This window comes from Macaca thibetana, chromosome 11, assembly GCF_024542745.1.
Source record: "Macaca thibetana thibetana isolate TM-01 chromosome 11, ASM2454274v1, whole genome shotgun sequence".
NCBI lineage: Eukaryota > Metazoa > Chordata > Mammalia > Primates > Cercopithecidae > Macaca > Macaca thibetana.
Genome location: NC_065588.1, coordinates 37261114 through 37273638, shown reverse-complemented (window position 1 = coordinate 37273638; position 12525 = coordinate 37261114). Strand labels below are relative to the sequence as shown.

Here is a 12525-nt window from a genome sequence, read left to right as displayed (position 1 = left end):
TCAGTGTCTGAGTGATTTCGTCTAAGGTAATGGCCTCTGGTTCCATCTGTGTTGCTGCAAAACACACAATATCATTTTTTTTTATGATGGCACAGTATTCTGTGGTGTATATATGCACACCATGTTTTCTTTATCCAGTCATCCACTGATGGACATGTAGGTTGATTCCATGACTTTGCTATTGCGAATGGTGCTGCAATAAACATACAACTGCAGGTGTCTTTTTCTATTATGATTTTGTTCCTTTGGGTAGATACCCAGTAGTGTGACTGCTAAATCAAATGGTAGTTTTATTTTTAGTCCTTTGGGAAATCTCCATAGTGTTTTCCATAGGAGTTGCACTAATTTCCATTCCAACCAATAGCGTATAAGTGCTCTCTTTTCTCTGCATTTTCACCAACATCCATTGTTTTTTGATTTTTTATTAATAACCATTTTCTGACTGATGTAAGATGGTATCTCATTGTGATTTTAATTTGCATTTCTCTATGATTAGTGATATTTAGCTGTTTGAATTAGACATAAATTTATCAAAAAACTAACTGCCCAGCAGATTTACAGGTGATCTATAAAAACTTGTAAATGCTTCTTATGCATCAACAAATTAGCACCATTGCTTTGTGAGATAGTAAGGTATAGTGTTTCATTAGGTATATACAGAGGTAGCACCTTGTAGATCTGATTCAATAACATTCCTAAATGTTTAGCTCTGAACTGCAATTAATTTTCCTGCTTTAACAGCTACAATCTGACTATGCAGAGTGTTAGCTAAATAAACAAGACAACTACCAAAGATTTTCATTTTAGCAGTACAGACAGTGACCACAGAGAATGCAGAGGTATAATATTACAGAAATAAAAGAAAGTGTAGTTGGCAGTCTGGCATTAGTTAAAAAGTTTCTGATTTGTGAAACTCTTTCTTCTGGTAATAAACTTAGCACTTAATGGAAAGTGCTACACTGACACTTCAATGTGGGAACTATTTCTAAAGAAAAGGAAAATGCCTTTTATGCTGCATTGCATTAGAATTTCAAGGTAAAAAATAAAATAAAAAGATTTTAATATATGCACTAAAAAATAATCCTCTGCTTTGTGCTCCGACCTATTCATCTCAAAGATTCCACAGACCTTCAGCCCCACTCTGGTCTCCAGAAGTTGAGAGAAGCACTGTGCCTCCAGCACTTCCCTGTCAAACAGCATTGGCCTGGAGCTGCAGGGGTTAGTGGAGTGCTGGGAGAAGAAAGTGTAAACAAAGAGCCATGAGTGATTATCCACCCTTTCCCACTCTGGAGTTGGAGTTATAGTTGCATTGCCTGCTATGAGCATCATAAAAATAGGAGAGAAACTGGGCACTATGGCTCACGCCTGTAATCCCAGCATTTCAGGAGGTCAAGGTAGACAGGTCGCTTGAGCCCAGGTGTTCAAGACCAGCCTAGGTAACGTGGTGGAACCCCATCTCTACAGAAAATTTTTTAAAAAATTATCCGGGTGTGGTGGGGTGCACCTGTAGTCCCAGGTACTTGGGAGGCTTAGGCTGGAGGACCCCTTGAGTCCCAGAGGTAGAGGCTGCAGTAAGTTATGATCATGCCACTGCATTTCAGCCTAGGTGACAGAGCAAGATCCTGTCTCAAAAAAGAAAAAAAAAAAAGAAGAAGAAAGAAAGAAAGAATAGAGGAATCAATGCTAAAAGCAACAGTGAACTTTGTTTCTCAGCTCCCTCCCACATACCACTTAGGCATCCTAACATCATGAGAACTAAATTAATGGTCATGCGCTCTTCCAGAATTGTGCCCAACTCTTCGATAGGATCAGGGATTTTCTGTGATTCTTTTGATTCTTGAAAGAATGAAAAACAGCATACTTTTATTCGCTGTATACTGTGGTGAATTCTTGGCATATGTGAATTTCTGTGATGTTTCAAAACGCCTTCAACAATATCTTCTGCCTTTTCAGTCTCCAGTGATATTTTGACATCTAGTGTAACTCAAATATCACAACTGATATTTTAAAATTTACAAGCATAAATAGTTTAACAAATATGAATGTGGAAATAGCTAGAAACTGGTTAACATAGTTGCTTGTGGAGACCGACTCCAAAAATTAACTTGCTTGTGGAGACCGACTCCAAAAATTAACTTATATTATGTGAAACACACGACATAGATTTACCTAATGACAGTGATTTTTATTCTTTTATTATTCTTGAATTTTATCAATAGAATGCAGAATATTAAAAAATACTACTTTACGGCCGGGGGCGCGGTGGCTCAAGCCTGTAATCCCAGCACTTTGGGAGGCCGAGACGGGCGGATCATGAGATCAGGAGATCGAGACCATCCTGGGTAACACAGTGAAACCCCGTCTCTACTAAAAATACAAAAACTTAGCCGGGCGAGGTGGCAGGCGCCTATAGTCCCAGCTACTCGGGAGGCTGAGGCAGGAGAATGGCGTGAACCCGGGAGGCGGAGCTTGCAGTGAGCTGAGATCCGGCCACTGCACTCCAGCCTGGGTGACAGAGCCAGACTCCGTCTCAAAAAAAAAAAAAAAAAAAAAAAAAAAAAAAAAAAAAAAAAAATACTACTTTACTAGCCTTTGTTGAACTGTACCAAACTATTATAACTAATATATTTATTACAGTTTATAAAATCTTTTTAATCATCAACAGAACAAAACCTTTAACATATCTACTTCCTCATTTACGTGAGTAACTTTGGAAAATTTTGTTGTTTTTTTAAAACAATTCATCAACTTGTATGTGTGCATCAAGCAATTAGCTACACAAAATATTTTTGAGCATACCTTGACTATATATAAACCATAGAATCTCTTATTGTTTTATTTTTTATTTCAGTTATATATCAGTAAATTCAAAGCATTTAGTAATATGTCAGATTGTGTATAAGTCATATGGATAATTTTATAATATATGAACTAGTTTTTACTCTTTACACTGTTAACAAACTTATTTGTTGCACCAGGTTTAAATCAGCATGACCATTTGAAATTCAAAAATTGGTCCATTAAATTTGTTCACTGAACAAATCATTGATCACAAAACAGAAAAGAAATTATTATCTTTACTTTAAAAATCTGTTTTAAAATATGCATCTGCACATTTTAAACTGATAGATTTCTTCTCAATTTTCCATTAGCTAAAAACTGCTTAAAGTTGACTGATATCATAATGACAGAGAAACTAAAATAACTGATAAGCATCAAATATTTCTAACTTTAATGATTACACAGAGTTCTTTTACAACACACATATACGCACAAGAAAAAACACACTATTTGTTTAACTAGATATCAAAGTCGCACAAATATCTATTCACTCAAAAAGCTGACAGCATCACTGAACAACTAAGAAAGAGCGATTTATTTCTAATAATCTTCTTTCTAAAAGATTTCATGCTATTTAACACACAACATTCTAGAAATATGCACATCATCTAATCCATTTCTTAACTGCAAATGTGGTCACATTGATCCAGTCTAGAGCTATAGCATGTATACATAAAATCAGTGTACCCTGGTATAAAAGACACATTGAAAAATCTGTATCATTGAGACAAATTTCAAGCTCTAGTCATTAGCTGCTAATATATGCAAATCAAAGTGAATAATAATACCGCAGCTAGTTAAATTTCATTTGAATTTCTATGGTTGATCTCTTTACTTTTTATCATACAGGGTTTAAAGAAGATTAATTTGACATATATTAGTAACAGTACTATATAGGTGTCTACATGCACTTGATTTTTTCAACCATAGTTTTATAAAATTACCTCTTTAAAAAACCATTAGGTTTGTAACCAAATTGTTGTATGACAACATAAAAAAATTCTTTTTCTCTTTTAATGTAACATTAATGAAGCATATATAATATTGTCACCTAGCTAGCATAAGTTTTTAAATTGCCAACACATATTTCTGTTGTGTCTGTGTGTTTGTGTGTGTGTAACAATATATGTATTCAGTTCCGTCAGTTCTTCTAATAATATCAAATATAAGACTTTACTTTCCACTGGTAACTGGACAACTTAATATGTTTTTGAGATAATGCAGAAAGTAATAGGGACAATCTTCTGTTTAAATTATGTTGCCCTTTAGATCATACTGCGCACATTCTAACTTTAGAAGCTACAGTATGTGAATGTTTCCACTAGGCAAATTGTCAAGACGAACTGGATAGCAACAGCAAAAGTAGGTCTGCACTTTCTTGGCAACAAAACTGGAAGAATAAAATCTTGATACAAGAGACCTCTTTAGATATAAATCACAGTTTTGTTTTGTTTTGTTTGTTTTTTTGGCAAAAGACAACTCTTCTTTTTTTTTTCTAAATTGTCTAGTCAGCTAATTTGTAAATGTTGTGATCTTTTTTCCCAAAACAGAAAACTATTGGCTGTTCTATATTCTTCACCCTTATTCTATGTCAATTCAGTAAAAATTCAACTTTGTTTAGTGCACAGACGATTAATGAAAATCTAAAACTTTATTCAAAATTTAATACAGAAAATCTGCCTCCATCATGATAGTTTATATAAATATTCAAAAAGATAGCACTAGTGATTATATAGCCTAGAATGAACAGAATTTTTAAAAAGAATAGTGGAGTCAAGTAAACCTTCCAAATTCCTATTTGTACCTTTACTAATACATTGGAAATACTCACTGATAAAAGTAACTTAACCATTTTTAGTAACAGCAACTAATATTGTCTTAACCAGTTAATAAAATGTCAAAAGGACAGAGATGGCAGATGGCAGGGACATAAAATTTCACTATCATAACCCAATTTTACTAGCATATAGGTGCTCACTTTATCACCCCCAAATACAACAATACAGTTACAACATACAAAGAGTTCTCACCAGATTTTCACAGCAAAGAGAAAAAAAAGGTATTTCCCTTTTTCTTTCATATAAAAGATAATGACATGAACAAAGTAGCCATATTACACTAATAAATATTACAGGTATTGTATAATTTCTTCCAAACTCTATATATAAAATAATTACAAATTTAATTTGTAATTAATTAAATTACAGAGATTTATCATCCTTTTTTGAAATGTTATTATAATTAATCCTTTAATAATCAAGCAAGTGACATCATAGTTCATGGGAAACACAAGTTATTAAAACAGAGGTATTCATTAACACATTTGGAAACTCCAGGTATTGTATTCTTTCATCACAATATCCAATAAATTATATAGAATCATAATAGAGTTTTACATCTTTTTCAAGGCAGCGTCTTGCTCTGTTGCCTAGGCTAGAGAGCAGTGGCCTACACACAGCTCACCACAGCCTTGACCTCCTGGGTTTAACATCGAGTGATCCGCCCACCTCAGCCTCCTGAGTAGCTGGGACTGTAGGTATGTGCCACCAAGCCCAGCTAATTTTTTTTGTTTTGTGTTTTGGTAGAGATGAGGTCTCACTGTGTTGCCCAGTCAGGTCTCGAACTCCTGAGCTCGAGTGGTCCTCCTGCCTCAGCCACCAGAAGTGCTGGGATTATAGGTATGAACCATCTCTCCCAGTGACTTTTACATTTTTTGTAAGAAAGTAAAAACGATAATGCCTTTACTGCTACTACGAATGTATATTCTAATAAGCACCACACCAAAGTAAAGTGATAAGTTTGGAAACTTAAAATATCCAAATCTTTCTTGCAAGGATCATATACATGTTTTATCATTGTCTTACCTCAATGATTTTGTCATGAATTTCCAGGCCATCTGCTCTGTCAGCAGGTCCATTTTCTACAATTTTTGAAACATAAATTCCTTCAGTCGATGTTCCTTCCTGACTATTCTATTAAAAAAATTGTTAACAGAAGAGAGACGTAAGCAAAATTTAAATATTATTAAGGACAATTTACCAAATGTAACATTACCAATACTCCGTAAATCTGCAACTCTCTTAGCTGGTGATTTGGCACAGAATTTTAACTTACTTAACACCAACTAGTCATTAATCAAGATGGCAGTTTTAATGAATGAGTCCAGGGTCTCTGACAAGATTATCTATTAACTTCACATTTTTTAGTTCACATTAAAAGCTATGGGAAAGGGCATGTACAAGGTGAAATAAACTGGCTTTTAAGTATTATTTATAAAACATCTCACTTCTAAAGAGATACAGCAAGTAAAAGGGTGATAAGGTTAAAGAAGGAAAAAAACATGTGTCTGGTTCCCACTGTATAACTGGTTTGAGATGTGGTCAGAGTTTTGAAATATAATTTAGCTTTTTGATGTGACAGATTTAGAAACATAGCTCTAGCTGTGTCTATTCGCAGGAGAGACTGGTAGCTTACTCAAGTGTAAAATCTCAAATGATCACATCCAAACTGCAAGGGAACCTATGCAAAAGGGAACCCATGCAAAGCTCATTTTTACATATTTCCAGGTGCAATGTAACTCATGATTAGTTAAACCTCAAACATAGCCAATATGGTAAAAATGGGACAGTTTAGACAGTCACAAGAAGCCAAAGCTTATTTAGGGAAAATATCCAACATCCTATAATAATACATCATATAATTTTAAATGTCATTTGACTTCATGGCAGGTTAAATAAAATTATTTCTCTTTAGCTGTCCTTATCATGAATTTTAAGAGACTTTTTAAAAAAGTCCAATGTCATCTAAATGTCAAATACCAAAACAGAATCTACAAAAATATTCCTTAGGGAAAATGATAACCAAAACGATATGATGAAAAGACTTTCATCTTAATAAATGAGGACTGTTTTAAAAAGAGAAGCACAGCAGTCATTAGTTGCTAGGTTTTCAAAATACTAAACACAAGGAAGAAATATGTCACTGCCATCCTTACCTAAACAGAGCATATGACCAACAACACTAAGACAGTTTCCTTGAACAACATCTGCAATGCAGGATGCAAAAATTTCATGGCAGTTTATTGAGAAAATTAAAGAACAACATTTTTTAAAACTTAACCACCTTTTTCCAGTTATGGTGAAAATTAAGTTGACACAGGAATTCAATGATATAAAAGAACTTTGCAACTACAGTATATTATGTAAGTTTAAAATATGCATTTTGAAAACAATTGGCATCAACATAGAGAATATTATTCATACAGTCAAACAAAGAACTTGGTTTGGGGAGCCAAAAATATTTCTAATCAACTGTTTTTCTTTAACATGGTACTTCCTATTGAATTCAATCATCCCTTATTTCAACTGTTCATTCATTCATTCAATATATATTACTTTCTTCCTAGTCTGTATTAGCATCTTCAAGCTGAGTAATTTCACTTAATAAATAGGAGATTTAAGCAGGCAATACAATTGCCTAATGTTATCAAATAGAAGTTGCCTACATATGGTATTGTGAGATAGGTTTATTCAAGAAATTTTCCAAAAGTACAATATAATTTAGATAAAATGTGAAATGTACTTTCCTTTTCTTCTTTTAAAGTTGCAAAGAGAACCAAGTTTGCTAGCTGTTGTTTTTTGTTTCTCTCAAAAATAAAGGCCAGGTGCAATGGCTCCAGCCTATAATCCCAGCACTTTGGGAGGTGATGCAGGCGGATCACTTGAGTTTAGGAGTTCTGGACCAGCTTTGCCAACATTTTGTATTTTCTCTACCACAAATACAAAAATTAGCTAGGCGTGGTGGCACATGCCTGTAGTCCCAGCTACTCAGGAGGTTGAGGCAGGAGAATCACTGGAACTGGAGGCAGTGATTGCATTGAGCTGAGATCATGCCACTGCACTGCAGCCTGGGCTGCAGAGTGAGACTCCATCTCAAAAAGGAAATACTTTTTAAAAATTTTAAAAATAATAAAATCAGGGCCAGGCGTGGTGGCTCACACCTGTAATCCTAGCACATTGGGAGACTGAGGGGGGGTGGATCACTTGGGGTGAGGAGTTCAAAACCAGCCTGGCCAACATGGCGAAACCCTGTTTCTACTAAAAATACAAAAAATTTGCCGGGCATGGTGGCAGGTGCCTGTAATCCCAGCTATTTGGGAGGCTGAGGCAGGAGAATCGCTTGAACCTAGGAGGCAGAGGTTGCAGTGAGCCAAGATTGCACCACCGCATTCCAACCTGGGCAACAGAGTAAGACTCTGTCTCAAACAAACAAACAAACTAAATAACTAACTAGCTAAATAAATAAATAAAATCTGGGCATGTACTGGAATATTTTCATTAAGAAATCTGATATTTGATCACAAGCATAATTTTAAAGATTAAACCACTATTTTTCTTACTCAAAATCCACAAATGAAAGCTAAGTCCTCTATTATTTTAAAAGCAATGAGTAATGTTTATTAATGCTTATTTTATAAGGAATGAGTAGTGCATTAACAAGGTGTTTTACCTGATTTGGTCGACCTCCTATAATATTGAATCCCAAAGTGTCATATTCTCTTTCTAACACAATAGTAAATGACTTATATTCTCCATCCTAGAAAAAAACAATGTATAAAATGACTAACTAGGTAAAAATATAAAAGAAAAATAAATGCTACAATAAGTTTTTATGTACCGTAAGTTAACTGACATGTGAAAAGAGGAAAACTTTGAAATTAAGAATTGTTGAATGTGGCAGAAGGTTGACATTTTCTTATACTTACTTTGTAAGTATATATTTGAAAAAGAACAACGGTGCATGTGAGGGGAAAAAAAACCCTATTTTCAAAAATTACGGAACGGCTTTGCATTTTGAGACATGCAGCTTTTTTATCCTAATGCAGCATCTAAATCTGATTTCACTGTAATTGAAAACAGATTTCTGGTTAAACCTTGGAGGTATCTTTATTTTTCCCTCCATTACAGAAAAGTAAAATATAAATTATCAATAGTGTAAAATTTTTATTTTGTAAAGTCTTAAGGAATTTAAGAAACATGAACTATTTATAAATTTTAGTCATAATATTCATGTTGCTGTTGTAATGCAGAATATGTTAGGCTACTGTAGTCCTAATTTTAAATAATATTCGTACTTGGTTTTGCATAATTCCTGCAGAATAAAAAAATAAGGGTTTGTGCTTGGTAAAGTAGTATGCATTTTTTTTTCCTGCTGGCCGAATAATAGTAAAACAAGAATTATAGCTACAATGTTTATTAGTAAAGACTAACTTAAACATTGGATGAATTAGTGCTGGGCTAGGTGGGTTTATTCATGGTTATAGATGTTATTAACCTTTACTTGGAAATTATTTCTGAATGATAACATTCCATATGCATCATCATCACTACTATCAGCATCACGATATTTTCCCAGGAGCTTTTCCTAGGCAGTGCACAGAGCAGCCCCTACTGGTAGGAGAAAAACATTTCTGAGAAACACATAGAGGGTTTTGGCTAGTCTGCAAATCATGGGCAGTTTTTCTCACTTCTCAGAATCATAGCTTGACTTGTTGCATGGACTTTTCTGTAATATTATTCTAACTGTTGCTCCTTTCCTTCAACCACTGGTTTCCTAGACCTTGAAACCTGGACTGGTAATACAAAGCTTCTATCTGTGCTTTTCCCTGGGTCCTCCCATTTTGTAAATTTACCTGTATATATGCATGTATGTATATGCATATATGGACTAGAGAAAGAATCCTTGAAACCAGTCTTTTCATACACAGTGTGCATCCATTCATCAAGGTGGAAACATTTTAGTCCCTCTCACTTCAACGTTCTCATTTAGGTTCAAGACAGGCGCTTCTAAACTCAGTGCCTGAGTTGGAGGCAGTATGCAGCAGCCAGTCCCAAATGGGAATCTTTCTGGGTTGCTCCTCCCCGGGAGTGCTGAAGAATGAAAACAGCTCCTTGAATGGATCGCAAATTCTGCTAAATGCCTGCTCACCATGGCAGCGACCAAAAATGTCAAACACTGCGCAGAAGTCCTCCAGGAGAGAAGTTACAGCTTTATAAACAAGCCTCTTCACACGGGGTGCTGCAAAGAGGCTTGTTTATTCGGCCTGAAAGCGGGCGGGCGGACCAGGAGGGCAGTTCGGGGCCAGAAGCTTAGACAAAGAAGGGAAACAGCCACTGCCTGGGGGCTCGCAGGGCCGGTCTGACCACAGATGGAGGCTCTCGGACTGGACTTCCCAGGTCGCACACACACAATCTCAATCTCTGTCTCTCTCTCCACCAATAATGAGATCCCGAGGCAAGGAAGGCTTATTTAGGGAAAGTCAGAGTGATGAAAAGAACTCTGCAAGTCTAAGAAACCCCATCTCTCAGCTCCTGAGGCCGTCCTGGCCCCTACATGCCTCACAGTCCCCAACTTAGTAGAAGGCAGTTGATTCAGGCAGTGGCAGCGCAAGTGTCATCAGCACTGACACCAGTCCCAGGTGTGCGGCTGCCAGGGCCGCGGGGATGCTGGCTGCCGCGGGAGAGGAAAGGCTGGGCGGGGAAAGTCTGTGCTTTCCGGCTTTCCTTCTCGGATTTGCTTCAAGCACGGGACAAGGGTTCAAAAAATAGGCAGAGACGGTGGGCAGGAGGCTGAAAGATGGAGAAAGTAAGTCTGGATGGAAAACGAGTTTTCCCAATTCCTACTTTCCCGGCACAAAGTTAGAATCGAATCTGTTTAACTCTTTCCAATCGTAATATAAGCAGAAAAGGGACGATCCTTAACTTCGCTGACAATCCATTCGAAAGATAATGACAGGAAAGTAATGATCAGGGTGTGATGCTTCCTGCTGCACAGTGAGGAAGGATGCCTAATTCCAAAGGAATCCCGAAGTGTCAGAAAGAACCGTTCCTCTTCCCACCCCAATCGACCATGCCGGCGGTGCCCACCCCCCTTTGCTTACCCTGCGGTGGCCGCCACCCAGGTCGCCGGCGAAGTTGCGGACGTGAGCCATGTATTGGGTGAACTTCTCCTGGTACCTGCGCGCCGTGAGCTGCACCTCGCCCTGCAGCGCCCAGAGCTGCGCCAGCAGCGCCTTCTCGCGCCGCCTCCAGGCTAGGACCCGAGGCCTGGGCCCCCGCCCGCGGCCACAGCGGCCGCTCGGCTGCCCCCAGCGCGCGCCCCCGCCCCGGCCAGCCCCGGGTGCCGGACTGCAGCCCCCCCGCGCGGGCACCTCCCTGCCGCCCAGCCCCGAAGCGCAGCTCGGGCGGCTGCGGAGGCGGCTGGCAGGGCCGAAGTCGCAGTGCTCGACGTGCGCCTCCAGCTCTTGCAGCCTGACCGAGTGGCCACAGCCGCGGGCGCGGTAGTCGCACTGGACGCGCAGCTTCTGGATGAGGCTGCGTAGCGGCAGCACCCGGTACAGCTCGCCGGGCGCCAAGGGCTGGCACTGCAGCGGGCACCGGCGCCGCCGCACCGCCCAGGGCAGCAGGCAGCTGGCGCAAAAGACGTGCCCGCACGGCGTGCACAGGGGCTCTTCAAGCACCTGACCGCACAGCTTGCACTCCAGAGCCGGGTCCACAGCTTCCGCGAAGCGCTCCAGGGCAAAGCCCATGTTAGGGATGGGAAAGAAAGGGGGAGTGAAAGCAGAGTCCGTCTTCTCCAAGCCCCCCTGCCTTCCCCGGCCCACCCCCGGGGCAGCCGCCTCGCGGCGGCGGCAGTAGCTAGTCGGAGAGAGGTGGCGGGTGGGAGGTGTGATCTCAGAGTTTGTTTGGCTTGAAGTTTTCAGGCTCCTGCTAGGTCCCCTGACTTCTCCCGTATTGACGCTAATAGAAGTAACCTCGAGAGACCCCCCGCCTCCTTCGCTGCCCTGCGATTTACATTCTTTCAAATTTTGGCCGCCAGCTTACAATGGTCCTTGGGAACACTGTATTCTCCTTTGCCTGAACAGTGGACTTCAAGCATCGAGGCTCCTCGCCCTGGGTAGGGCTGATGATGGGTACAGCGCTAATGTTGAGAAACAACTTTTAAATCCACCGCCATGTAAGCTTCGGGAGAGCAGAATCTTTTTGTCTATCTGGTTTTTCCGCTGAATGCTCATGGCCCGCCCAGCGTCAAGTCTATCTCCAATATGTTTGAAATAGAAGCACTTTTGTTTCTTTCACATCAAAACTACAAAATCAGAAGTTAGGAAACTGTTACTTTAGGAAATCACTATTAGGAAAATAACACTAGGAAATCCACAGAGCCAGGCTTCTCAAACCATGATCCAGAAATCAGGTGAGTTAGAAAGGCGCGATCCTCCACCTAGCAGCAAAGATGGGGAAAAAGCCAAGCGCCCGCCTCAGGACACTGCCTTCTTAAGGAGCCCCTGAACAGCCATGCAAGGCCTGCTCCCGAGTGAGAAAGCTGGGATTCTGAGTCTGACTCCAGGTTCAGTTGCCACAGCATCCATCTTCTACTTCCACAGGCGTTTTACTCCTGGGGACGGGAATGTGATCATTTGGGAACCTGGAAGGGAAAATTAAAGGGAAGGAGATGAAAGAAAGCAGTGAAATATAAATAAAATCTTAGTGGCTGCTTCCTTCTACTTACCCTGAATGAACCCTTTGTATCCAAATTGCCCCCTCTCCCAGTTTGACTCTTCAAATTGTGTAGCATGACAAGCCGTCCTGAAAATACGCAGTAGGGCATGATTCCAAACCGTTCTTA

The 12525-nt window shown here is 39.4% G+C and overlaps 1 protein-coding gene across 1 annotated transcript in view; it reads right to left on the bottom strand.

Annotated features, from left to right (window-relative positions):
- PDZRN4 (PDZ domain containing ring finger 4) overlaps positions 1 to 11794 on the bottom strand; it is a 417242-nt gene extending 405448 nt beyond the window's left edge. Inside the window, exons 1-3 of the mRNA XM_050748436.1 lie at positions 10781 to 11794; positions 8350 to 8436; positions 5706 to 5813 (exon numbers count right to left, since the gene is read on the bottom strand). Of these exons, the coding sequence (XP_050604393.1) occupies positions 5706 to 5813; positions 8350 to 8436; positions 10781 to 11428 (843 nt within the window). The 5' untranslated portion in view covers positions 11429 to 11794. The remainder of the gene's footprint in view (positions 1 to 5705; positions 5814 to 8349; positions 8437 to 10780) is intronic.
- Between the last annotated feature and the right edge of the window lie 731 nt (positions 11795 to 12525).